The sequence below is a fragment of the Drosophila miranda genome, assembly GCF_003369915.1.
Source record: "Drosophila miranda strain MSH22 chromosome Y unlocalized genomic scaffold, D.miranda_PacBio2.1 Contig_Y1_pilon, whole genome shotgun sequence".
In the NCBI taxonomy this organism is placed as follows: domain Eukaryota; kingdom Metazoa; phylum Arthropoda; class Insecta; order Diptera; family Drosophilidae; genus Drosophila; species Drosophila miranda.
In genome coordinates, this window is record NW_022881603.1 from 13841155 (window position 1) to 13868314 (window position 27160).

The 27160-nt window shown below is 46.5% G+C and overlaps 3 protein-coding genes, 1 long non-coding RNA gene and 2 pseudogenes across 5 annotated transcripts; all 6 read left to right on the plus strand.

Annotated features, from left to right (window-relative positions):
* Positions 1-3963: 3963 nt before the first annotated feature.
* LOC117192048 lies at positions 3964-4705 on the plus strand. Its single transcript, XM_033396764.1, has 3 exons — positions 3964-4055; positions 4122-4448; positions 4559-4705. Exons 1-3 carry the CDS (start codon positions 4027-4029, stop codon positions 4569-4571), a joined length of 369 nt encoding a protein of 122 aa, XP_033252655.1. The 5' UTR covers positions 3964-4026; the 3' UTR covers positions 4572-4705.
* A 1385-nt stretch (positions 4706-6090) lies between these two features.
* Positions 6091-7897, plus strand: LOC117191436 (annotated as a pseudogene).
* A 4441-nt stretch (positions 7898-12338) lies between these two features.
* Positions 12339-13384, plus strand: LOC117190729. The gene is made up of 3 exons (XM_033395794.1): positions 12339-12624; positions 12691-13017; positions 13128-13384. The coding sequence occupies exons 1-3, from the start codon at positions 12371-12373 to the stop codon at positions 13138-13140; spliced, it is 594 nt and encodes a 197-aa protein (XP_033251685.1). The 5' UTR covers positions 12339-12370; the 3' UTR covers positions 13141-13384.
* A 271-nt stretch (positions 13385-13655) lies between these two features.
* On the plus strand, positions 13656-14622 carry LOC117190730. Its single transcript, XR_004473807.1, has 2 exons — positions 13656-13977; positions 14508-14622. It is a non-coding gene; the product is annotated as an uncharacterized LOC117190730 (long non-coding RNA).
* Positions 14623-16248: 1626 nt separating this feature from the next.
* LOC117191437 lies at positions 16249-16946 on the plus strand (annotated as a pseudogene).
* A 238-nt stretch (positions 16947-17184) lies between these two features.
* On the plus strand, positions 17185-20251 carry LOC108159262 (tyrosine-protein kinase-like otk). Of its 2 annotated transcripts, none has more exons than XM_017292406.2 (4): positions 17185-17352; positions 18420-18741; positions 18816-19309; positions 19379-20251. In XM_017292406.2, the coding sequence occupies exons 2-4, from the start codon at positions 18597-18599 to the stop codon at positions 20108-20110; spliced, it is 1371 nt and encodes a 456-aa protein (XP_017147895.2). In that variant the 5' UTR covers positions 17185-17352; positions 18420-18596; the 3' UTR covers positions 20111-20251. The 2 variants fall into 2 exon arrangements, with proteins under 2 accessions (XP_017147895.2, XP_017147896.2); XM_017292407.2 differs by having other exon boundaries at positions 17185-17328.
* Positions 20252-27160: the final 6909 nt, after the last annotated feature.

A 27160-nucleotide genomic window follows, 5' to 3' on the forward strand; every position in this document is an offset into this window, starting at 1 on the left:
ACAGGTTCACCCATTACCAATTCGCCACGGAGGCGCAGTACAAAGAGACAAAAGATAGTCTGCAAACACCTCTACAAATGGCCTTACCCATTAAACCAGCCAGGGCTGAGGAGATTGTTGAAGTCATCAAGTCCCTACCGAGGAAGAAGGCTCCTGGCATTGACAGAGTGTGCAATTCCACACTGAAAGCATTGCTTACTCGGGCGATACTCTACATAGTGATCATTTTTAACGCCATGTTAAGGATGCAGTTTTTCCCTAAGCAGTGGAAGATAGCAACAATCCTGATGATCCATAAGCCTGGAAAACCGGAGGACGACCCTGAGTCGTATCGGCCAATAAGTCTTTTGTCTTCCTTATCTAAGGTATGGGAGAGGCTTCTTGCCAATCGTCTTGGTAGTATAATCAAGGAATGCCGTATCTTGCCGGATCACCAGTTTGGCTTTCGGGAGGGACACGGCACAGTGGAGCAAGTCCACAGATTGGCAGGACACATCCTACAGGCCTATGATGATTTAGAATACTGCAATGCAGTCTTCATTGATATGCAGCAAGCCTTCGATAGAGTTTGGCATATCGGCCTACTGAGCAAAATTAAAAAACTGTTCCCAGCACCATACTACGGTGTCCTACGATCATACTTGGAAGGACGTTTATGGTCAGGTTCAGGAACACACATTCAACACCTTGCCAAATGAGAGCTGGAGTTCCACAGGGCAGCGTCCTTGGCCCGCTGCTTTACTCTATCTATACTGCAGATCTACCCTCCCCAAGCGAGCAACATATGGAGGCCCCCCGTAAGGCTCTGCTTGCTACCTAAGCGGACGATATAGCACTGCTCTACAGCTCCAAGTGCCGCCTTGAGGCAGCAGATGGTATCCAAGAGTACCTCTACTCTTTGGCAGCTTGGTGCAAAAGATGGAATTTAAAAGTCAACCCACTGAAGACCACCAATCCATGCTTCACCCTGAAAGCGCTCATAGACCACACCCCACCCATAAAGTATGAAGGCGTAACTTTGGACCAACCAGAGCAAGCGTCTTATAAGCGTCTGATAAGCGTCTTACTTTTGGTCCACACTTGAAAGCTACGGCTCGTAAATGTGGGCAAAGAATGCAGCAATTGCGGTGGCTGATTAACAGAAGAAGCACCATGTCACTGAGAGCCAAAAGAGCAGTTTATGTACACTGTGTAGCCCCGATCTGGCTCTACGGTGTGCAGATTTGGGGTATAGCTGCCAAATCGAACTATAAACGGATACAGGTCTTGCAGAATCGCGCCATGAGGCAAATAACGAACTGCCCTTGGTACGTGCGCGGCTCCACCCTACATCGGGATTTAAATCTGCATACAGTAGAGGAGCAGGTTGGAAGGCACACCAGCAGATACAGTGACAGGCTAATTAGACACCATAGTATGCTCGCCAGACGATTACTACCTGCCAGGCCTTTGAGGCGGTTGAAGAGATTGGGTTTTGCCAAAACTATTGGCCAACTCTAAGTTTCCCTCCCAATATTATAATATTATATTTTTTGTAAGTCCTCTCGCATTTAGCATTAGGTTTGGCTACCCCAATATTATTTACCAGTGATGTTAAGATACGTTATATGCAATGTACGGATTCAACGCTTAATAAAAAAAAAAAAAAAAAAAAAAAAAAAAAGCTTTCGTCTTGAGATTGAAGGAGGATGTCCACAGCCTTGCTGGATGGTAGAATTGACTCTCCAATACCGGCGATTTGAACGTGAGACGGGTGAGGATCTAACTGCAGCTGATTGGCGAGTCTCGATGTTATAAAGTTAACCTGAGAAGCGGAATCTAAAATGGCACGACATGGAATAAGCGATCCAAAACGGCCCCTGACATATACGATTGCAGTAGCTAGCAGCACGTTTTGGCTAGGCAGAGATTTTTGACTCGAGGGGGAGGGCTAATATATTTGCTTGCTACTAGGGCACTTGCAGGATCATGCTGGGTCGATTCCGTGCTCGGCGACGGCAACTCAGCGTCAGCGCCCGACTGCATGTGGAGCAGTGTGTGATGCTTGGCTTGGCAATTTCTACATGCCCCTGACTTGCAGCGTTGCAATGAATGGCCTTTGTTGAGGCAGTTTAGACATAAATGGCGCTTCTTCACCTCTTTGTATCGAGAACAAACAGGGAGATCTATAAATGCCTGGCATCGGGATATGTAGTGATCGGAGGATTTGCAATACTTGTAAGTTAAGCTATTATGATCGTTAATGGAGGTGATTAGGGTGCTAGGTTTACTTTCTCCCACCTGCTGGCTAGGAATTGCGACATCTTGCTTCCAAGAATGAGGCCATGCTTGACCACCGAGGCAATCCTGACGTCGGCAAGTTCTCTTCCCATTTCTCCTTGGTCTTGTGGTCCAATTTCGTGCCTATGATGAAGATCAGCAACCCATCGAAAATCTCCTGCGGGGTCGCCAAGGTCTGAAGTGCACGCAAGTGCGAATTGATTTTGTCGAATGATTTCGATGATTGGTATACGATGGTCTTTGTGCACCATTGTCGAGAACATCGAGTGGAATTCTGGCCAATCCATGTAGTTCCCCCCGAATCGCGGAAGCTGCAACTCGGGCATTCGAGAACGGCCTATACTATTATAGGCAAACAACGACGAATTCCCCTCGAGAGTATGCCGAGCCGTTGAATTGGCAACATTTACCGTGCGAGCAGCCATCAACTCCCGCGACAGCCTGGACCTAACCTTGACATAAACATTCGAAAAGTCCAGCCGGGCATCATGGGCTAACTGCAGGAAATCCAGCCTTTCAAGGCTCGTTTGAGCGGCATCAAAATCCGCATTCATTCGCTCGATCTGCTCTAAGCGAGCTTGAAGTTCTGCCTCATCTAACTCGGCAAGCTCTTCCTTGGTGAGAAAGCGATCCATGGCCTTTAGTTGGCGCGCGATGGACTCGGCCTTGTGCTTGTAGAAATCTACATCACTCCGCATTGCTGCGTTCGCGACATTGGTAGGCTCAGGTGCTGCCATGTTGAGGTTTTAAAAGAGTCACTCAGCACGACCGCAAAAGACACCTTGTATACGTATAAACGTGGGAACCGAAAGCAAAGGGATTACAGCTAATGCCTTTAGCTGTGCGAGCTGTGCGAGCTGTCCGATTCCGCTTTGTACTCCGCTTGTGTGTATTAGTGAGTTCGCTGCACTGCCTACCGCACTGCACTGACCGAATTGTCGCGACAGAGAAATTAATAGCCAGCAATGCGTGTATGTAGGTGTATGTAAGTGTGTTTAGCACCGAATTGTGCTTAACCGCCGAAAATTTGCTAGGGCTAACGAATGTCGATCGCGAATGATTATTAATTGATACTGCAACTCAGAGATCACGTCGGGGTCACCAAATTTTATGTGGAGATAATGTTTTTTATCCCCAATCGGCCGACTAATTATTTCGAATTAAATAAAACTCGGCCCAGAAATAAAATTACGATATGTTCTTTAATGCGTGACATCCAAATTGCAAGTGTGGCTTGCCTGCCCTTTACATTGCCGCTCCGATCGCTAAGCGCAGCTTCGCTCGGCCGACGTCGGTAGGCAGACGCAAAGCGGAGATAGCGAAGAGCGAGCTGGCAGAGAGCGTTTAGCAGGGCAAGCAAGCGCAGAGCTTTAACAAACAAATGAGTGACATAGACATAAGTAACAAACAAAATAAGCGGCTGAGGGCCAAGAATTAGGTGCTATTTGGCAAGCAGCTAATCGGCTGGGTTCTGCTCCGAACAGACCTCGTCCCACGACCGTCGGTTCTGCCTACGGAGGAACTCGACCCTGAACACGAAGTCCTGCACAGTCATCTTATTTGGGTCTCCATCTCCGTCTCCTCTCCAATCATCTCTCCTTTCAAATGGTGGCAGATCTCTGCCTTCCAGCACCTGGATCCAGGTCCGCATCGCCTATTCCTCGGCGCCAGTTCTGGCTCAAATTCGCCGGCTTCCTTGGAGGCGACTGGGAATTCCATGCGTCATCGTCCTTGGACCTTTTTGGAATGGTCCCTGTGTTCGGCTTCTGCCTGAGGTGAGCTAGAGGCTGCTGATCGCCATTATTATCCTTGATTTCATTCTGGTCTCTTTCCAATCTCAGGTCTTGGATCAATTCCACGTTCTGGCGCAGAGGCGCCATCTCCTCTGTTATGGCCCCCATCAGCTCCATAAAGCCGCGACGGATCTCCTCCTGCAGCGTCTTACTCAGGGTATCTGCCATGCTGCCTCTCCACGTCTCTTGTGCTTGCGCTATGGCGACATTTACTCCTGAGAGAATCTCGGAGGGCAGTGCGTTGGATTGGCCTGGCAAATTCCAGCTGTCGTCTCCACGCCCCTCAGCGCCCTGTGTGTCACCGCCTTGCATCTGTCCTTGGAGGTTACCTGGTGGAGGAGTCCTGCGGGTCATTTTCTGTTTAGACCGCAAGTTGTACGCGCTCATCAACTTAGCCCTATATTTCCCTACCTCTAACTATCCTATTTATCTTTTTATTCACTACACTCTATTACACTCATACACTCTATCTATTCTTCTTTCAGAACAATCGCCTAAACACTACCTATAACGCTAACTCACTGATCTTCAGCACAAAAACACTTAATACGGCAAAACAATAATAAGGGGGAAAGGAACCACAACTACTACTAGGGCCAACTCCGCACATTCCTGTCCAACGTCTAGAACTTTGCGAGCGCTGTTGACTAATCCTATATTCCTTGGAAGATTAAGAGTCAAGGGCGCTCACTTCCCTACAGTCGCTGTTTCCGCCTACTTCCCTACTGAATGCCCGTTGCGGGATGTTGTAGCTGCTCCGAGTGCAACGCGTGGCCGACTTCTGTCCCCACGGGCCACTCAGAACAAAAATGTCATTGAGAATCCACCCTCCCGACTGCATCCAGCGGTAAGCAGGGGAAGCGAAAAACAGAAATCTTTCTGTCCATATCCTAACTTCGGGTATTTCTTTTTTCTTCTTCAGGTTCTCATTTTGCACACCAGGAACCGGGCCGGTTGCTAACTGGCTTGTGGATTCTCCTCTGCCAGTGCCAAACCAAATCCCCTCATGAGATTTCCTGCTTCCCGTTGTCAGATAAGTGCCGAATCATCAAACACCAAAAAAAAACTTTTTACTTTGTGGATTTTCTTTGCATCCTCAGATCCCTCAGCGCCGTGCTTCTGTGAGCCAACTCATCGGGTCCCTCACAGGCCACCGGAACACCGATGGACCCCAGATTGCAAAATACCACTCGAGATCTATCTTCTCTGCTGGATATTTATACTTTCTTCGACGTCTGTGTGATTCGCATCCGTACCATCTTTGATGGTAGAGCCAGGACTGCGAGTCCACTTCCCTGTCTCAGATTGGGCGCCATTATTGTTACGAACCTTTGTTTTCTTTGGGGCAAGGCCGGCTAGCCAGTCATCCCAGGGCTGGGTACTTCCCAAGCCCTCAGGTCGCACAATATACATCTCGAACAAATTGAAACAACAAAAGTAACCGACAAAAAAAAAACTGCAAACGGACTCTACTCGACAAACAACATTACAGTAACTTCCTTCAACACATACGTGGACCAGGTCGAGGTGTCGATGTTTTTACCCCTGACGTACCCTCCCTACCTGAGATCTGAATAACAACGTTTTGAATATCCCTGCCATGTGCAGCAGCCTTACCCTCTCGCTGCTGTGGCTCCTCTTCCCCCCATATGAAACGCTTAGCAATTCATTTTCTTCGTTATAATTTTCACTTCAATTTCCTAATTTTACACGGTATCATCGCTACACTAAGCCTGCCTATTCATACCCCCCTCATCTTATCACTACGGGCGGTTAATAAATAAATAGATAAATAGAAATAAGTAACATAATAAATATAAATAAGTTACATATAGATATAATATGGACGGACTTAAATTAGGGGATTAACATATACATATAAATGGAGTCGTCTAACAAAAATAAATAATGGGAGTAAATAAGTTAATTGATGATTTTTTTTCTCTCCCTAAATGGGCGAGGGACCCGCACTACGTGGCCAGGATAGTTTCTTCGAGACCAGCAAAACCAAGCCAGGATGGCGGAGCTGTGGCCTATTGCCTATGGATTTGCCAACAAAAAGAATAAATTTTGGGTTTCTTTACTCCCCCTTTGAAGCGGACTCACTCTGGTGCTTTTTGGGTCTACTTTCCGTCCCGCTGGTCAGCTCTAAAGTTCCTGGTGTTTCACTGATCTTGATCCCCTGGAATCACAGATTTATTTATCTTTTATCGGGTGATGGCCACTACTCCATCCTCATCCCACTCAATGTTTCTTTCAAAACTAAAAAAATCACTAGATCACTATGTCCGGCGCGCATGCTCCTCCGTTGCGGGAATTTCTTTCTCTGAACCCCCTCTTGGCTTAGCTGCTCTGTTTAATGCTCCCGGGCCGCTGATCCCCATCGCTCTTTCTTCTATCGCCCTTGAACTAGGTTCAAGGGCATGGCCTGATTCGGGCTGCTGGCGGCTCTCTTTTCTTTGGGGTATGGGTGAGTTGGCTTCGGGACTCCGTTATGGGATGAGATCGGAAATCCTCTCTCATAACGGCTCCGGAGAGCGCGCGGAACTCTCACTCTCCAGGACGAGGTGGCGCCACTCTTGCTAACTCTTTCCCCTTAAATTTTGGCCTTGCAACTATGTTCGAACTTCTTTCCTCCTCACCGCTTCTATGGGATATCACCTATCGATATCTTCGCATGCAACAACATTTTTTTAAATTTATGTTTTTTAGACGTATTCATGCATTGATTAGTTTCCTGTATATATCCTGTTCCCGATACTAGTTGTGATAGCTTTAAAACAGAGACCGACTGGTTCCTGTATTCATTGGAGCCTGAGATTGCAAACATTGCCTCAATTCTATAACGTCCGTTTCCCAAGGGTATGTGTGCAGAATGTTGCTAAATAAAAACGGCTATCGATTAAGAGCCCAAAAATACCACATTTTAAAAACACGGCCACACTGCAAAACAGCAACAAACACTTGAGATAAAATATTTGTATTTAAATTTAAATTAAATAATTAATATTCTATTAAATAAAAAGTTAAAGAAGCTGTCATTGGGCAGCTTTCTTGCGACAACAGGCTTTACTAGATCCGGATCTGTGTTTGGAATCGCCAGGGCCAGCGAAATTCCTCAGGTAAAGGCTGGCAGTGCCCACGCATGGCCAATGCATCCGCTTCTTTAAGATCAACCGCATGCTGTTGGACTTTACAAATCCCGACAGGGACCATAATGCCGACCGGCTCCGTATTGGGGTCTCGCACGCTCCTCTGCTTATTGGCGGTGGACCGCTGCTGCGGGCCGTCATCAGCGACTTGGATCCACATATCATATTCTCTGGCCATTGGCACGAGTCCAGGATATTTATTTACCCCTCCACGAAGGTGATCAACTTCTATGAGAATGCAGTGCGCCATTTTGATTTGAAGGCGCTGAAGGAGCAGGAGCACAGCTATTTGGAGATTATGGTGCCCACATCCTCGTATCGCATGGGAAAGTCCAAGATTGGCATGGGCTATGCTGTGCTGGGTGAGTACAAAGCTGGACTGGTCTGTTTTAGGTTATTTTCTAAGTATATGAATTTCCCTTTTAGAGAACTAGAATCTAAGCTACACGGTTCTGTGGCAACCCAACCGTTTTATTCTGCTCTTCACCTACGTCTACGATTCACCTACGATTGTCTACAAAATGATGACCCGCTGTCCCTTCCGCGTGGCCAAACGACAGACGCACTATAGCCGCGTCTCCAACATACCTCAATTTTAGACTGTATCTTCCACTCCCTCCCGCCCCTTGAGGCCAACAAACTGGAGATTCTCAACGAAAGTAGCTCGATTAATTAAAGAGATTGCAATGATATATAATGCTAAGTAGAATATTCCAATAGTTACTTATAAATTGTTAGCAAAAGTGATGGTTTTTTTATGTTTATTAACTTAGAAAATAAAAGGTATCGCTGTCCTCCGATTTTCTGCTCTTTCGATTTGGGAGTAGAAAGTGTAGTAGGCACCTACAGGGTTGCATTCGCCCAGAAAATAGCGGGAAATACTGGGTGCAGTCGAGTGCGCATGCGCAAACCTTCCGATGCCTGCTACCATCCGCTTCCAGCTGAAAATTAGCCCCGATGCCGCGTCATTTTAATTTTTAAAGTCGAACCGAGAGGTCGGTCGGTCGGTCGGTCAGCAGCGAAACGCGAACGAGATCCCGGGGCTCTCTGCGTCTGCAGTAGGATAATTAAGCGTGACGCGGGTGCGTAACATAAAAAAAGAGTGCGTGCGAGAGAGACAGAAAATCAGTCTGAGCATGACGTCGGGCGCTGCGTAGCCACTGCAAATTGATTTCTTGCTTTTGGCTACAAAAATGATCCGATCTGATCCAGATCCAGCAATCTGATAGATATGGTCATTATCTATGATTCTGCGTTTTTAGTTTTATCGAATGTGCAATATTGTGGATGCAACAGATTTTCGTCCTTTGTGGGGGCGGAAGGGGTGGGGCGAAATTCTGAGATATACGTTTTATAGTGAGATCTAACAGAAGTGCGGATACCAAATTTGGTTACTCTAGCCTTAATAGTCTCTGAGATTTGTGGATGCCCCAGATTTTCGTCCTTTGCGGGGGCGGAAGGGGGTGTGGCGAACTTTTGACACAAAACGGTCAAGGTCCGATATCACAGGAAAGTGGATACCAAATTTGGTTGCTCTGGCTCTTATAGGTTCTGAGATCCTTGAACTCATATTTTGCAATTGCCAAAACCGACCATGAAACCTGTGTGTTAGAGAGAGACAGAGCGAGAAATAACGAAATGGTTTTCTTGATTCTGGCTATAATAATTATACGATCTGGTTCAGATTTTGCGTTCTAGAAGATAAAGTCATCCTCTACGATTCTGCGTTTTTGGTTTTATCGTATCTTTAAAAATGTGGATGCCACAGATTTTCGTCTTTTGTGGGGGCGGAAGTGGGCGGGGCGAAGTTTTGAAATATTTTTGTAGCAGTGACATATCACAGAAATCTGGATACGAAACATCGTTGCTCTAGCTCTTATAGTCTTTGAGCACTAGGCGCTGAAGGGGACGGACAGACGGACAGACGGACGGACGGACGGACGGACAGACAGACAGGGCTCAATCGACTCGGCTATTGATGCTGATCAGGAATATATATACTTTATGGGGTCGGAAACGATTCCTTCTGGACGTTACACACATCCACTTTTACCACAAATCTAATATACCCCAATACTCATTTTGAGTATCGGGTATAACGAGGGGGAACGTTGTGAGTTGCTGCGGACACCGCAACTCTACAGTTATACCCGATACTAAGTCAGTATGGCTCTCCTCCGGCAGACGCCGCTAATATTAAACGACACGACAAAGAGTGCGTGCGAGAGAGACAGAAAATCAGTCTGAGCGTGACGTCGGGCGCTGCGTAGCCACTGCAAATTGATTTCTTGCTTTTGGCTACAAAAATGATCCGATCTGATTCAGATTCAGCAATCTGATAGATATGGTCATTATCTATGATTCTGCGTTTTTAGTTTTATCGAATGTGCAATATTGTGGATGCAACAGATTTTCGTCCTTTGTGGGGGCGGAAGGGGGTGGGGCGAAATTCTGAGATATACGTTTTATAGTGAGATCTAACAGAAGTGCGGATACCAAATTTGGTTACTCTAGCCTTAATAGTCTCTGAGATTTGTGGATGCCCCAGATTTTCGTCCTTTGCGGGGGCGGAAGGGGGTGTGGCGAACTTTTGACACAAAACGGTCAAGGTCCGATATCACAGGAAAGTGGATACCAAATTTGGTTGCTCTGGCTCTTATAGGTTCTGAGATCCTTGAACTCATATTTTGCAATTGCCAATTGCTTAATAAAAAAAAAAAAAAAAAAAAAAAAAAAAGCTTTCGTCTTGAGATTGCAGGACGATGTCCACAGCCTTGCTGGATGGTAGAATTGACTCTCCAATACCGGCGATTTGAACGTGAGACGGGTGAGGATCTAACTGCAGCTGATTGGCGAGTCTCGATGTTATAAAGTTAACCTAAGAAGCGGAATCTAAAATGGCACGACATGGAATAAGCGATCCAAAACGGCCCCTGACATATACGATTGCAGTAGCTAGCAGCACGTTTTGGCTAGGCAGAGATTTTTGACTCGAGGGGGGAGGGCTAATATATTTGCTTGCTACTAGGGCACTTGCAGGATCATGCTGCGTCAGCGCCCGACTGCATGTGGAGCAGTGTGTGATGCTTGGCTTGGCAATTTCTACATGCCCCTGACTTGCAGCGTTGCAATGAATGGCCTTTGTTGAGGCAGTTTAGACATAAATGGCGCTTCTTCACCTCTTTGTATCGAGAACAAACAGGGAGATCTATAAATGCCTGGCATCGGGATATGTAGTGATCGGAGGATTTGCAATACTTGTAAGTTAAGCTATTATGATCGTTAATGGAGGTGATTAGGGTGCTAGGTTTACTTTCTCCCACCTGCTGGCTAGGAATTGTTACCATAGCCGATCCCAAATTTTCCAGCATCCGACATCTTGCTTCCTTGAATGAGGCCATGCTTGACCACCGAGGCAATCCTGACGTCGGCAAGTTCTCTTCCCATTTCTCCTTGGTCTTGTGGTCCAATTTCGTGCCTATGATGAAGATCAGCAACCCATCGGAAATCTCCTGCGGGGTCGCCAAGGTCTGAAGTGCACGCAAGTGCGAATTGATTTTGTCGCTGAGCGCGCGCAAGCCGATAGCTGAGCCCTTCTCCACCCCTTGCAGCCCGAAAATAGCCTTGACGTGTGCCTGAAAATGTAACAGTTTATTATCGAATCGCAACATTAGCAAATTCAACGCCTTGTCGTAATTCTCCTCAGAAAGTTCCAAGGAACGAATCGTATCCAGCGCGGCACCATCTAGACATCCACGAAGATATTGGAATTTTTCGATGATTGGTATACGATGGTCTTTGTGCACCATTGTCGAGAACATCGAGTGGAATTCTGGCCAATCCATGTAGTTCCCCCCGAATCGCGGAAGCTGCAACTCGGGCATTCGAGAACGGCCCATACTATTATAGGCGAACAACGACGAATTCCCCTCGAGAGTATGCCGAGCCGTTGAATTGGCAACATTTACCGTGCGAGCAGCCATCAACTCCCGCGACAGCCTGGACCTAACCTTGACATAAACATTCGAAAAGTCCAGCCGGGCATCATGGGCTAACTGCAGGAAATCCAGCCTTTCAAGGCTCGTTTGAGCGGCATCGAAATCCGCATTCATTCGCTCGATCTGCTCTAAGCGAGCTTGAAGTTCTGCCTCATCTAACTCGGCAAGCTCTTCCTTGGTGAGAAAGCGATCCATGGCCTTTAGTTGGCGCGCGATGGACTCGGCCTTGTGCTTGTAGAAATCTACATCACTCCGCATTGCTGCGTTCGCGACATTGGTAGGCTCAGGTGCTGCCATGTTGAGGTTTTAAAAGAGTCACTCAGCACGACCGAAAAAGACACCCTGTATACGTATAAACGTGGGAACCGAAAGCAAAGGGATTACAGCTAATGCCTTTAGCTGTGCGAGCTGTCCGATTCCGCTTTGTACTCCGCTTGTGTGTATTAGTGAGTTCGCTGCACTGCCTACCGCACTGCACTGACCGAATTGTCGCGACAGAGAAATTAATAGCCAGCAATGCGTGTATGTAGGTGTATGTAAGTGTGTTTTAGCACCGAATTGTGCTTAACCGCCGAAAATTTGCTAGGGCTAACGATTGTCGATCGCGAATGATTATTAATTGACACTGCAACTCAGAGATCACGTCGGGGTCACCAAATTTTATGTGGAGATAATGTTTTTTATCCCCAATCGGCCGACTAATTATTTCGAATTAAATAAAACTCGGCGCAGAAATAAAATTACGATATGTTCTTTAATGCGTGACATCCAAATTGCAAGTGTGGCTTGCCTGCCCTTTACATTGCCGCTCCGATCGCTAAGCGCAGCTTCGCTCGGCCGACGTCGGTAGGCAGACGCAAAGCGGAGATAGCGAAGAGCGAGCTGGCAGAGAGCGTTTAGCAGGGCAAGCAAGCGCAGAGCTTTAACAAACAAATGAGTGACATAGACATAAGTAACAAACAAAATAAGCGGCTGAGGGCCAAGAATTAGGTGCTATTTGGCAAGCAGCTAATCGGCTGGGTTCTGCTCCGAACAGACCTCGTCCCACGACCGTCGGTTCTGCCTACGGAGGAACTCGACCCTGAACACGAAGTCCTGCACAGTCATCTTATTTGGGTCTCCATCTCCGTCGAGGTGGATTTCCCATATGTCGACACGTCCCCATCTCGCTCCTCTCCAATCATCTCTCCTTTCAAATGGTGGCAGATCTGTTGGACCTCCGCCGTCTCCTGATGTCTCCCGTCTCTGCCTTCCAGCACCTGGATCCAGGTCCGCATCGCCTATTCCTCGGCGCCAGTTCTGGCTCAACCTCGCCGGCTTCCTTGGAGGCGACTGGGAATTCCATGCGTCATCGTCCTTGGACCTTTTTGGAATGGTCCCTGTGTTCGGCTTCTGCCTGAGGTGAGCTAGAGGCTGCTGATCGCCATTATTATCCTTGATTTCATTCTGGTCTCTTTCCAATCTCAGGTCTTGGATCAATTCCACGTTCTGGCGCAGAGGCGCCATCACCTCTGTTATGGCCCCCATCAGCTCCATAAAGCCGCGACGGATCTCCTCCTGCAGCGTCTTACTCAGGGTATCTGCCATGCTGCCTCTCCACGTCTCTTGTGCTTGCGCTATGGCGACATTTACTCCTGAGAGAATCTCGGAGGGCAGTGCGTTGGATTGGCCTGGCAAATTCCAGCTGTCGTCTCCACGCCCCTCAGCGCCCTGTGTGTCACCGCCTTGCATCTGTCCTTGGAGGTTACCTGGTGGAGGAGTCCTGCGGGTCATTTTCTGTTTAGACCGCAAGTTGTACGCGCTCATCAACTTAGCCCTATATTTCCCTACCTCTAACTATCCTATTTATCTTTTTATTCACTACACTCTATTACACTCATACACTCTATCTATTCTTCTTTCAGAACAATCGCCTAAACACTACCTATAACGCTAACTCACTGATCTTCAGCACAAAAACACTTAATACGGCAAAACAATAATAAGGGGGAAAGGAACCACAACTACTACTAGGGCCAACTCCGCACATTCCTGTCCAACGTCTAGAACTTTGCGAGCGCTGTTGACTAATCTTATATTCCTTGGAAGATTAAGAGTCAAGGGCGCTCACTTCCCTACAGTCGCTGTTTCCGCCTACTTCCCTACTGAATGCCACTCAGAACAAAAATGTCATTGAGAATCCACCCTCCCGACTGCATCCAGCGGTAAGCAGGGGAAGCGAAAAACAGAAATCTTTCTGTCCATATCCTAACTTCGGGTATTTCTTTTTTCTTCTTCAGGTTCTCATTTTGCACACCAGGAACCGGGCCGGTTGCTAACTGGCTTGTGGATTCTCCTCTGCCAGTGCCAAACCAAATCCCCTCTTGAGATTTCCTGCTTCCCGTTGTCAGATAAGTGCCGAATCATCAAACACCAAAAAAAAACTTTTTACTTTGTGGATTTTCTTTGCATCCTCAGATCCCTCAGCGCCGTGCTTCTGTGAGCCAACTCATCGGGTCCCTCACAGGCCACCGGAACACCGATGGACCCCAGATTGCAAAATACCACTCGAGATCTATCTTCTCTGCTGGATATTTATACTTTCTTCGACGTCTGTGTGATTCGCATCCGTACCATCTTTGATGGTAGAGCCAGGACTGCGAGTCCACTTCCCTGTCTCAGATTGGGCGCCATTATTGTTACGAACCTTTGTTTTCTTTGGGGCAAGGCCGGCTAGCCAGTCATCCCAGGGCTGGGTACTTCCCAAGCCCTCAGGTCGCACAATATACATCTCGAACAAATTGAAACAACAAAAGTAACCGACAAAAAAAAACTGCAAACGGACTCTACTCGACAAACAACATTACAGTAACTTCCTTCAACACATACGTGGACCAGGTCGAGGTGTCGATGTTTTTACCCCTGACGTACCCTCCCTACCTGAGATCTGAATAACAACGTTTTGAATATCCCTGCCATGTGCAGCAGCCTTACCCTCTCGCTGCTGTGGCTCCTCTTCCCCCCATATGAAACGCTTAGCAATTCATTTTCTTCGTTATAATTTTCACTTCAATTTCCTAATTTTACACGGTATCATCGCTACACTAAGCCTGCCTATTCATACCCCCCTCATCTTATCACTACGGGCGGTTAATAAATAAATAGATAAATAGAAATAATTAACATAATAAATGTAAATAAGTTAAATATAGATATAATATGGACGGACTTAAATTAGGGGATTAACATATACATATAAATGGCTAGCCAGTCATCCCAGGGCTGGGTACTTCCCAAGCCCTCAGGTCGCACAATATACCAACTAATTGGACATCTCGAACAAATTGAAACAACAAAAGTAACCGACAAAAAAAAACTGCAAACGGACTCTACTCGACAAACAACATTACAGTAACTTCCTTCAACACAGACGTGGACCAGGTCGAGGTGTGGATGTTTTTACCCCTGACGTACCCTCCCTACCTGAGATCTGAATAACAACGTTTTGGATCTCCCTGCCATGTGCAGCAGCCTTACCCTCTCGTTGCTGTGGCTCCTCTTCCCCCCATATGAAACGCTTAGCAATTCATTTTCTTCGTTATAATTTTCACTTCAATTTCCTAATTTTACACGGTATCATCGCTACACTAAGCCTGCCTATTCATACCCCCCTCATCTTATCACTACGGGCGGTTAATAAATAAATAGATAAATAGAAATAATTAACATAATAAATATAAATAAGTTACATATAGATATAATATGGACGGACTTAAATTAGGGGATTAACATATACATATAAATGGAGTCGTCTAACAAAAATAAATAATGGGAGTAAATAAGTTAATTGATGATTTTTTTTCTCTCCCTAAATGGGCGAGGGACCCGCACTACGTGGCCAGGATAGTTTCTTCGAGACCAGCAAAACCAAGCCAGGATGGCGGAGCTGTGGCCTATTCCCTATGGATTTGCCAACAAAAAGAATAAATTTTGGGTTCCTTTACTCCCCCTTTGAAGCGGACTCACTCTGGTGCTTTTTGGGTCTACTTTCCGTCCCGCTGGTCAGCTCTAAAGTTCCTGGTGTTTCACTGATCTTGATCCCCTGGAATCACAGATTTATTTATCTTTTATCGGGTGATGGCCACTACTCCATCCTCATCCCACTCACTTTTTCTTTCAAAACTAAAAAAATCACTAGATCACTATGTCCGGCGCGCATGCTCCTCCGTTGCGGGAATTTCTTTCTCTGAACCCCCTCTTGGCTTTGCTGCTCTGTTTAATGCTCCCGGGCCGCTGCTCCCCATCGCACTCTCTTCTATCGCCCTTGAACTAGGTTCAAGGGCATGGCCTGATTCGGGCTGCTGGCGGCTCTCTTTTCTTTGGGGTATGGGTGAGTTGGCTTCGGGACTCCGTTATGGGATGAGATCGGAAATCCTCTCTCATAACGGCTCCGGAGAGCGCGCGGAACTCTCACTCTCCAGGACCAGGTGGCGCCACTCTTGCTAACTCTTTCCCCTTAAATTTTGGCCTTGCAACTATGTTCGAACTTCTTTCCTCCTCACCGCTTCTATGGGATATCACCTATCGATATCTTCGCATGCAACAACATTTTTTTAAATTTATGTTTTTTAGACGTATTCATGCATTGATTAGTTTCCTGTATATATCCTGTTCCCGATACTAGTTGTGATAGCTTTAAAACAGAGACCGACTGGTTTCTGTATTCATTGGAGCCTGAGATTGCAAACATTGCCTCAATTCTATAACGTCCGTTTCCCAAGGGTATGTGTGCAGAATGTTGCTAAATAAAAACGGCTATCGATTAAGAGCCCAAAAATACCACATTTTAAAAACACGGCCACACTGCAAAACAGCAACAAACACTTGAGATAAAATATTTGTATTTAAATTTAAATTAAATAATTAATATTCTATTAAATAAAAAGTTAAAGAAGCTGTCATTGGGCAGCTTTCTTGCGACAACAGGCTTTACTAGATCCGGATCTGTGTTTGGAATCGCCAGGGCCAGCGAAATTCCTCAGGTAAAGGCAGGCAGCGCCCACGCATGGCCATCGCATCCGCTTCTTTAAGATCAACCGCATGCTGTTGGACTTTACAAATCCCGACAGGGACCATAATGCCGACCGGCTCCGTATTGGGGTCTCGCACGCTCCTCTGCTTATTGGCGGTGGACCGCTGCTGCGGGCCGTCATCAGCGACTTGGATCCACATATCATATTCTCTGGCCATTGGCACGAGTCCAGGATATTTATTTACCCCTCCACGAAGGTGATCAACTTCTATGAGAATGCAGTGCGCCATTTTGATTTGAAGGCGCTGAAGGAGCAGGAGCACAGCTATTTGGAGATTATGGTGCCCACACCCTCGTATCGCATGGGAAAGTCCAAGATTGGCATGGGCTATGCTGTGCTGGGTGAGTACAAAGCTGGACTGGTCTGTTTTAGGTTATTTTCTAAGTATATGAATTTCCCTTTTAGAGAACTAGAATCTAAGCTACACGGTTCTGTGGCAACCCAACCGTTTTAGTCTGCTCTTCACCTACGTCTACGATTCACCTACGATTGTCTACAAAATGATGACCCGCTGTCCCTTCCGCGTGGCCAAACGACAGACGCACTATAGCCGCGTCTCCAACATACCTCAATTTTAGACTGTCTCTCCCACCCCCTCCCGCCCCTTGAGGCCAACAAACTGGAGATTCTCAACGAAAGTAGCTCGATTAATTAAAGAGATTGCAATGATATATAATGCTAAGTAGAATATTCCAATAGTTACTTATAAATTGTTAGCAAAAGTGATGGTTTTTTTATGTTTATTAACTTAGAAAATAAAAGGTATCGCTGTCCTCCGATTTTCTGCTCTTTCGATTTGGGAGTAGAAAGTGTAGTAGGCACCTACAGGGTTGCATTCGCCCAGAAAATAGCGGGAAATACTGGGTGCAGTCGAGTGCGCATGCGCAAACCTTCCGATGCCTGCTACCATCCGCTTCCAGCTGAAAATTAGCCCCGATGCCGCGTCATTTTAATTTTTAAAGTCGAACCGAGAGGTCGGTCGGTCGGTCAGCAGCGAAACGCGAACGAGATCCCGGGGCTCTCTGCGTCTGCGGTAGGATAATTAAGCGTGACGCGGGTGCGTAACATAAAAAAAGAGTGCGTGCGAGAGAGACAGAAAATCAGTCTGAGCATGACGTCGGGCGCTGCGTAGCCACTGCAAATTGATTTCTTGCTTTTGGCTACAAAAATGATCCGATCTGATCCAGATCCAGCAATCTGATAGATATGGTCATTATCTATGATTCTGCGTTTTTAGTTTTATCGAATGTGCAATATTGTGGATGCAACAGATTTTCGTCCTTTGTGGGGGCGGAAGGGGGTGGGGCGAAATTCTGAGACATACGTTTTATAGTGAGATCTAACAGAAGTGCGGATACCAAATTTGGTTACTCTAGCCTTAATAGTCTCTGAGATTTGTGGATGCCCCAGATTTTCGTCCTATGCGGGGGCGGAAGGGGGTGTGGTGAAATTTGGACACGAAACGGTCAAGGTCCGATATCACAGGAGTGTGGATACCAAATTTGGTTGCTCTGGCTCTTATAGGTTCTGAGATCCTTGAACTCATATTTTGCAATTGCCAAAACCGACCATGCAACCTGTGTGTTAGAGAGAGACAGAGCGAGAAAGAATGAAATTGTTTTCTTGATTCTGGCTATAATAATTATACGATCTGGTTGAGATTTTACACTCTAGAACATACAGTCATCCTCTACGATTCTGCGTTTTTGGTTTTATCGTATCGTTAAAAATGTGGATGCCACAGATTTTCGTCCTTTGTGGGGGCGGAAGTGGGCGGGGCGAAGTTTTGAAATATTTTTGTAGCAGTGACATATCACAGAAGTCTGTATCCAAAACATCGTTGCTCTAGCTTTTATAGTCTTTGAGCACTAGGCGCTGAAGGGGACGGACAGACGGACGGACGGACGGACGGACGGACGGACAGACGGACATACGGACAGACGGACAGACAGACAGGGCTCAATCGACTCGGCTATTGATGCTGATCAAGAATATATGTATATACTTTATGGGGTCGGAAACGATTCCTTCTGGACGTTACACACATCCACTTTTACCACAAATCTAATATACCCCAATACTCATTTTGAGTATCGGGTATAATAACCATAAACCAAATGTCAGCCATCCAGTCGGCCAGCACAGCCCTCGTGTCCAGTGAGAAGTGAAGTGAAGTGTATCCGTATCCGAGTCGAACACAAAGGAAACGAAAGACGAAACGAAGGTTAACTAAAACCAAAAATTCGAAATTCCTTTTAAAAATCGAGGAACAAATAAAAGAAGAGCACGCACACCGGTTTTATGCGAGAGAAAAAAAGACAAGGGCCAAGACGAATCATAAAAGCAAAAAATACTAAGCCCCAAAGGAATTCTTCCCCTCGCGAGATGAACGGAAGGCGATTGTTGGGCTGCTGCCTGGCTCTGAGCCTGATCTTCTGTTGTTGCGGTGAGTTCACACACACAATGCCACCGCTGACTCATCCGAGCATCATTCTCATCGCCATCCCCTGCCCCACACAGCCTCCCCAGTGTCTTTGGTCGATGTGAGCATCTCAAAGGGTCCCCAAGCCGCGGTGACCGTCAAAGAGCAGAGCGGGCTACAGATGCCCTGCCAATATCAGCTACCTGACGGGTATCGCCAGAGCAGCAGCGTCATCCTGCGCTGGCGCAAGGACAACAAGACCCTGCGTCAGGCGGAGCTGGGCCAGACAAGCAGCACCACCAGCGAGCCCCAGCTGGAGAGCATGCTGCGCGAGGATGCGAGACTCACGCTGAACAAGGAGACCGGAGTCCTGCAGTTTGCCAGCGTTCTGGCCAGCGATGCGGGCAAATACCAGTGCCAGTTGCTGGTCGAGGGAGAGATGGCTGCCAGCTCTAGCAGAGGCATCCTGGAGGTCATCGAGCAGCTGAAGTTCGTGCCGCAACCGACGTCGAAGAATCTGGAGCTGGGCTCGCTGAGCAAAGTGCACTGCAAGGCTCAGGGAACGCCGCCGCCGCAAGTAAAATGGATGAGGGTAAGTCGGGCTCGTGGTCGGGTACCTCTGCGGCCATTCCATGGATTAATTATGGGATACTCGTTTCAGGAGACCCAACTGCCGCTGCCGGCGAACGTGACCGATCTGAATGGCACGCTGATCTTCAGCCAGGTCAGCAACGACCAGCGCGGACAGTACACCTGCCTTGCCTCGAACAGCCAGGGCCAGATCAGTGCCACAGTGTCCATCAGTGTGGTGGTGGCGCCCAAGTTCAGTGTGCCACCAGAGGGGCCCATTGAGGTGGCCGAATCGGGAACGGCCGTCATCCACTGCAAGGCGATTGGGGAGCCGAAGCCCACGATTCAGTGGGACAAGGACTTGGCCTATCTCAATGAGAACAACACGGACGGGGATCGCTTCACTCTGCTGGAGAACGGCACCCTGGAGATACGGAATGTCCAGGCCGAGGACGAGGGACGCTATGGTTGCACCATCGGCAGCAGTGCTGGCCTGAAGCGTGCGGATGTCCTGCTGGTGGTCAAGTCAGCCAAATCGGCCTCCAATTCAATTGTCAGCCGCATCATCATTGTGATCATTTGCTTGGCCTTCCTCTACTTCGTTCTGGTGCTGGGCCTGAAGGTCTGGTACCGCTATCGCCGCCACCTGGGCAAGGTGCAGCTAGAGGATGCCACCCATGCGCCCACCTGCGACGGACACGAGCATGCCGAGCATGAGCCCTGCCTGACGGAGGCCAACAACTCCAGCAAGAACCTGAAGAGCAAGCTACGGGAGAGCACCATCCTGGAGCAGGAGTCGCAGGTGGCCGATGACATTGTCTGAGTGCGATGCCTCCCTTTTGCTCCTTTTGCTTCTTTCAATGATCTCGTCCCCACCCATCCTCCCCTAAAAATGTTACTCCATTTTGTTGTTGAGTGTAAAAAAACAAAAATCTAAAAAGGAAAAATCGAAAAAAATCCCCTATAAATCTATTTGTATTTATATTTACATATATATATATATATATATATATATATCTTTATGCGTGTATGTATGTATGTCTCTGTGTATATATCCATGTACAGTTATTATACCCGATACTCAAAATGAGTATTGGGGTATATTAGATTTGTGGTAAAAGTGGATGTGTGTAACGTCCAGAAGGAATCGTTTCCGACCCCATACAGTATACATATTCCTGATCAGCATCAATAGCCGAGTCGATTGAGCCCTGTCTGTCTGTCCGTCTGTCCGTCCGTCCGTCCGTCCGTCCGTCTGTCCGTCCCCTTCAGCGCCTAGTGCTCAAAGACTATAAAAGCTAGAGCAACGATGTTTTGGATCCAGACTTCTGTGATATGTCACTGCTACAAAAATATTTCAAAACTTCGACCCGCCCACTTCCGCCCCCACAAAGGACGAAAATCTGTGGCATCCACATTTTTAAAGATACGATAAAACCAAAAACGCAGAATCGTAGAGGATGACTATATCTTCTAGAGTGCAAAATCTGAACCAGATCGTATAATTATTATAGCCAGAATCAAGAAAACAATTTCATTCTTTCTCGCTCTGTCTCTCTCTAACACACAGGTTGCATGGTCGGTTTTGGCAATTGCAAAATATGAGTTCAAGGATCTCAGAACCTATAAGAGCCAGAGCAACCAAATTTGGTATCCACACTCCTGTGATATCGGACCTTGACCGTTTCGTGTCCAAATTTCGCCACACCCCCTTCCGCCCCCGCAAAGGACGAAAACCTGGGGCATCCACAAATCTCAGAGACTATTAAGGCTAGAGTAACCAAATTTGGTATCCGCACTTCTGTTAGATCTCACTATAAAACGTATGTCTCAGAATTTCGCCCCGCCCCCTTCCGCCCCCACAAAGGACGAAAATCTGTTCCATCCACAATATTGCACATTCGAGGAAACTAAAAACGCAGAATCATAGATAATGATCATATATATCAGATTGCTAAATCTGGATCAGATCAGATCATTTTTATAGCCAAAAGGAACAAATCAATTTGCACTGGCTATGCAGCGCCCGACGTCACGCTCAGACTGATTTTCTGTCTCTCTCGCCCGCACTCTTTGTCGTGTCGTTTATTATTAGCGGCGTCTGCCGGAGGAGAGCCATACTGACTAAGTATCGGGTATAACTGTAGAGTTGCGGTGTCCGCAGCAACTCACAACGTTCCCCCTCGTTTTTTAGTAGAATAAATATTTTATAGCTCTCATAGAGCCCCATTTTATAGCGCAATCGTTTCCATATCTTTTTTCCTGCGGCTCCACTCGGAACGGACTTCAGAGTGGGGGTGCGGGCTGGTACTGGGATTGGGATTGGGGTGGAGTTTGCCTCATAAAAGTCTCCTCTCTTTACCATCATAAATTCGTTGCGTTGCCCACTTGGCACGGCCGTAAACCTCACAAAATGCTCAACAGTTTTTTATGCGCTTTTTATAGCGAAAGCAGCCGTCTACCCAACCCAAACCCCCCCTACAATAGTAAGTCGTAAAGTTTCCCCTAGCTCAATACTTTGGAGGGCTATGAAATCTTGCGTTAAATGAATATGAAATCATGGGGGTGCGTGCACGACAGAAGTACAATAATCTAAAGGAGAGATCAGAAAATATGAGATATTCCTTGGAAATATTCATATTTTTTGTACCCTTCCAGAAACAGTTCCAGAGAAACAGTTTCTTTCCAATTAATATGGAAGGAAAGGGTTCCCTCCCATCTGGATATGTGATTCCCCCTAATGTCATCGGTTGTCAATATGAATTCCTCTGCATTGCCAGCGACAATTCCATTCCAATTGCCAGCGTCTGCACTTAATCGCTTCATTTACATTTCCATTTCCATTTCCATTTCTGTACGGCCCCAATCGGCCCGCCCCAATACCTTCCCTAGGAAAATGCTATGCGTTTTATGCATATTTTATGGTTTTTTATAGCTCTAGCATAAACATTATGCGCCCACCGCACATCAAAGGCAACTACACATGCGCAGGCATGAGGCATGGGGCAGATATAAAAAAAGTAAGCGGCAAGTGCAATTAAACGACCACCCCTACCCTACCCTTGCCCCTGCCCCTACCCTGTACAGCCCATTCCGTTCCAGTGCTATCCCATCCACTGCCTCCTCCGCCGATCCTCCGTGCCTGATGCCATTCGCCTTTGATCTGCGGCGGCGGCGACGACGACGACGACGACGACATCGAAATCGACATGCATTAAAAACTTGTTGTTGCGGGCCCTTCCGCCGATGTGATGTGTGCCTTCTTTTCGTTTTTGGTACTTTTTCGCCTCATTTGTTTATAGTGGATGCCCCATCCTCCCGCGAAACACCTTCAGAAGTTGTATATGGGAGAGCGGTGGTGGGCGGGTGGGAGAGGAAACTGTTTAAATGTTTATTTTGCTTAGTCTACGCAAAGGCCGCGTTGCGTTACTAAAATTTATTGAAATGCCTCCAAATGTTTGATGTTTGCCAGCGTAGAGGATTCGATATGCACTCGATTCCGTATTACCTGGGGGTTTTGCTCGCTCCATAAAATTATACGAGCACGAGGCGTTGATTAAAGAGAAAGTACTTGTGTGGAAATACAAAATACATCTCAGGGAACAGTTCTATCAAGTCTATCTTTCAAAATTCCCTGTAAACAACGTATTTGCATAATTAAGCCCCAGTCTAAGGCCATAAATTGGCCGTTTAGCTGGGGATTTCAAATTCTTGGGCCCGGCAGTCAAGTTCATGTTCAATAACCCATAAAAGAAAATGTCTCCTGATTGCTGACTAATTTTTCAAAATGATAGGTAGATCAAATGAGACCCGATTTCTGATCAGGAAAAGGCTTACCTCGAACCAGGGACTTGCATTAATTACTGGAAGCTAACTCCCAAAAGAAGTACTCATTTTCCCAAAGATCTATGCAAACAAGGATAATGGAAATAATATTTAAATTTGCATAGTCCTCCCCCCCACTCCGTTCCATGCCATTTGCTTTTGCATTTCCTTTTATTTTTCTGCGCTAATGATGTTTACGGCACAAAGAAATAGTTTGCCCAAAAAGTTTTCCATATCACGTAGTGTGTGAAAAAAGTAATTATGTTAATGTTCGCCTGTTGTTTCCCAAGGAGGAGGAACATGATCCGGCATCCCAAAAACATTTCGACCTAATTGGAATTTGTGTTTCGATCGATTTTTGGTTTCTTAGAACATCCATCATATTTGTTAATGCCATCCCAACATAACAAATCAATTAGCAACAATTTGAAATGTTTAGACAGTTTAGAAAAACCTTTAAAATTATTTTGTTCACAGAATTAGAGACTTGATGATTGCTTTGACGATTTTGTGTGACTTTTTTAATGTGTGAAAAATTGTACTCAACAATTAATTATAATGTTTAGAGAAGAAATATGCATGCATGATAAATGGGAGAGGATCATCTAAGCGGCAACTTGCTTTCTACCCATTGTTAACCATTTAAGAAATTTACTTTAATATCTAATTATTAACACAACATTTGGCCCGCTTTGAGTCGACTGATCTGATCTTCTCCACCCCACGATATGGGATATAGGGGAGGCAAAAATAATAAAACATAAGCACAACATTCTGGCAGAGCAGAGCATGGCATAAATCTCCAACTTTATGACATCAATAACTGTCGTGCGTCCGGGGAAATGGAAAATAGAAAAGCGCAGTGCTCTCTCTCTCTCTCTCTGCTTTCACTCGATAACCGCACACACACACACACACACGCACGCACATTGTACCCAAATATAATCACAAAGGGCTGTTAATCAGGGGTGGGAAAGGGGCAAGAGGCAGGGCACCGGCACCACCACCCCTCGGACGGGGACTGGATGTATAGTTTATACAAATGGCAGCGGCATTTTACGAATGTGTTGGATGTCAGTCAGCGCCGCTGCTCGTCCAAAAGGATCTGCTGCAATTGTTTTTGTGTGGGTTTTTGGGTTTTGTTTTCCATTTTCGGGGGGAGAGAAAGAAGAGGGGGGTTGAAAGACCTCGTAAAAAAACAAGCGGAAAACTATAAAATGGAAAACACACAGACAGAGAGACAGAGACAGGCACCCAGGCTCATAATCGGGCCACGCACAGTTGCTCCTGGGTGTCCCGGGCGGAAGCCTCTTGCAGTTTCCCCAAGCGTGTGCGTCTGCTCGTAAAAACAGCAAGCCGCCAATGGATATTCCCAAACACCCCAACCCTCCTTCCTCCCCCTTTTTGCTGCCTCTGGTTTGGGTCATTAAGACGCATTATTGTTTGGATTTAAAATGAGGGAAAAACCACCGCAGGGGGAGGTGGAAAAGCCAGCAATGATTGCCTAGCGACTCTTGGCTGATTACTGGCAGCTGATGGCTTTGAAATGTATGAATGCATTGCATCGGATTAGCATTTTCTACTTTGAAGAAACATGAAAGGAGACATTTATCTACTAGCTTGTGCAATAAATCAACCTGTCATGGATATAGAATTTAAATGAAGAGTAAAAATTGTATTACAGAGCTTTAAATCAATGCTAGCCGAGTTGTAATACCGCTATTCAAATCGCATAGCGAACAGATCTCAATTAATTTGTGTGATTTTCTGCTCTTACACTCTCTTACTTCTTAAGTAATAATAACCGAATATAAAACTGCAGGAAATCCGTTCAAATTCAAATTATTTTGGCGCGCATCGTCTGCTGCACGGCAATACTGCCCAGTACAAGCCAAAAATACTGGCTCGCACGCATACATGCAGACTGCACCCAGTATTCCACAGGAACTTTCTCTCTCTTCTCTCGGGTCTTGGTCTCCAGGGTATGTTAAGCAAAGGGGGTGAATTTTACTTGCATGCGTTGAATTTTGTGGGCCGTTTTGCGTGTTGTCCACACCTTTTTTCTTCTCCGCAACACGCGTTTTTTGTTGCCGAGCAACATTTGTAACCACCAGCAACATTTGAAAGCGGGCGGATTTGAAAGAATGGCCTTGCTGCCCGAATGTATCTCACACGGCAACCAGTTTTTCCATTTCCACGACAGTCGACGCAAGCAGTTCGTTCGGTTGTTCCGTGTTCCCTTGCGTCCAGATATCTCGAAAACTCCCCCTATTTCGGGGAGCGGGAAGCAGGCAAAATCACCCACCAAAAGCCTGTTCATTTCGAGTTTCGAGCCCAATGCCAAGGATGCAGCAGATGGACAGTATTCCTCCAGTAGTATCTTTGGGATACAAATTAAGTTGATTCGTTGCGCTCTGTTCGGATCGGTTCGCATCATCATCGGTTCTTTGGGTCACCTCAGCGCCCAGTCCCGGCCCCGGTCCGTATCTACTACTCTTGGTCGTCTTGCAGTGCATTTTGTGTAGCTAGATACCTTTGTCGGCGTATCGGCGTATCCGTAAACTGTTACTGCACCTCTTACTGTCGCTTTGCCCCGGTCGCTTGTCCCTTGTAGCTTGTCAATCTAGGCACTGATAAAAAAGCAGTAACCACGAAACATAAACCAACAACGCTACGCTACAGACTACAGACAGCAAGTGTCCCGTATCTCTTTGAGGCCCCCGAGTTGTCTCCGTGTGCTCGTTGATAAATGCATTTCATGCGTTCCAGCTATGTAAATAGCAATTTAATTTGAGTGTCCACAGTAAATATCGAAAAACCGACCCGACACATACACAGCTCCTCCGATTCCGGGACCCAGGGACCAAGGAGCCCGTCGAAAAGGCCATTCAGCAATTGTACTCGTCGTCTGCAGTCGTCTGGCAGCCAAATATTGAATATTTACAGATGCGTTGAGTGGTTTTCGAGTGCCTGGCACTTACTTGGCAGCAGCTCTCCCCGACCCGGCTCTGAGCCGATGGATAGTCGCCTGAATATATCAACGGATTGTCAGCACATAATACCCTTCAATCCGATTCGTGAGTGTCCTCCCGCGTGATTCGAGTGTGTGCGTGCGCGTGTGTGTGTGATTGCGAGGCTTTATCCCCGCTAATTGGCCAGAGAAAGACCAAAAGATAGACAGAGAAAGAGAGAGAGAGAGCGATAAAGGAGTACAAACTATGGATATGGATGTGATGATGATCTCGATGTGCATCCTGGCGAGCACCTTGATGGGTAAGGAATCAATCATTGAATGGGATAGATTCATGGGTGATCCGTGAGAAATCTAATCAATATTTAATTGAAATTGAAGTTCTTATCAATGTTGTTTCGATGTTCGGAGCTTGGGAAATTGCTTTAACTGACTTCAAAGAACTTCAGAGGATTCATATCCATTCAAATCTTGCTACTTAGTTGGGCACATCCTCATCTGCCGTCGTCTGAGAGAGATCAGAAAATATGAGATATTCCTTGGAAATATTCATATTTTTTGTACCCTTCCAGAAACAGTTCCAGAGAAACAGTTTCTTTCCAATTAATATGGAAGGAAAGGGTTCCCTCCCATCTGGATATGTGATTCCCCCTAATGTCATCGGTTGTCAATATGAATTCCTCTGCATTGCCAGCGACAATTCCATTCCAATTGCCAGCGTCTGCACTTAATCGCTTCATTTACATTTCCATTTCCATTTCCATTTCTGTACGGCCCCAATCGGCCCGCCCCAATACCTTCCCTAGGAAAATGCTATGCGTTTTATGCATATTTTATGGTTTTTTATAGCGCTAGCATAAACATTATGCGCCCACCGCACATCAAAAGCAACTACACATGCGCAGGCATGAGGCATGGGGCAGATATAAAAAAGTAAGCGGCAAGTGCAATTAAACGACCACCCCTACCCTACCCTTGCCCCTGCCCCTACCCTGTACAGCCCATTCCGTTCCAGTGCTATCCCATCCACTGCCTCCTCCGCCGATCCTCCGTGCCTGATGCCATTCGCCTTTGATC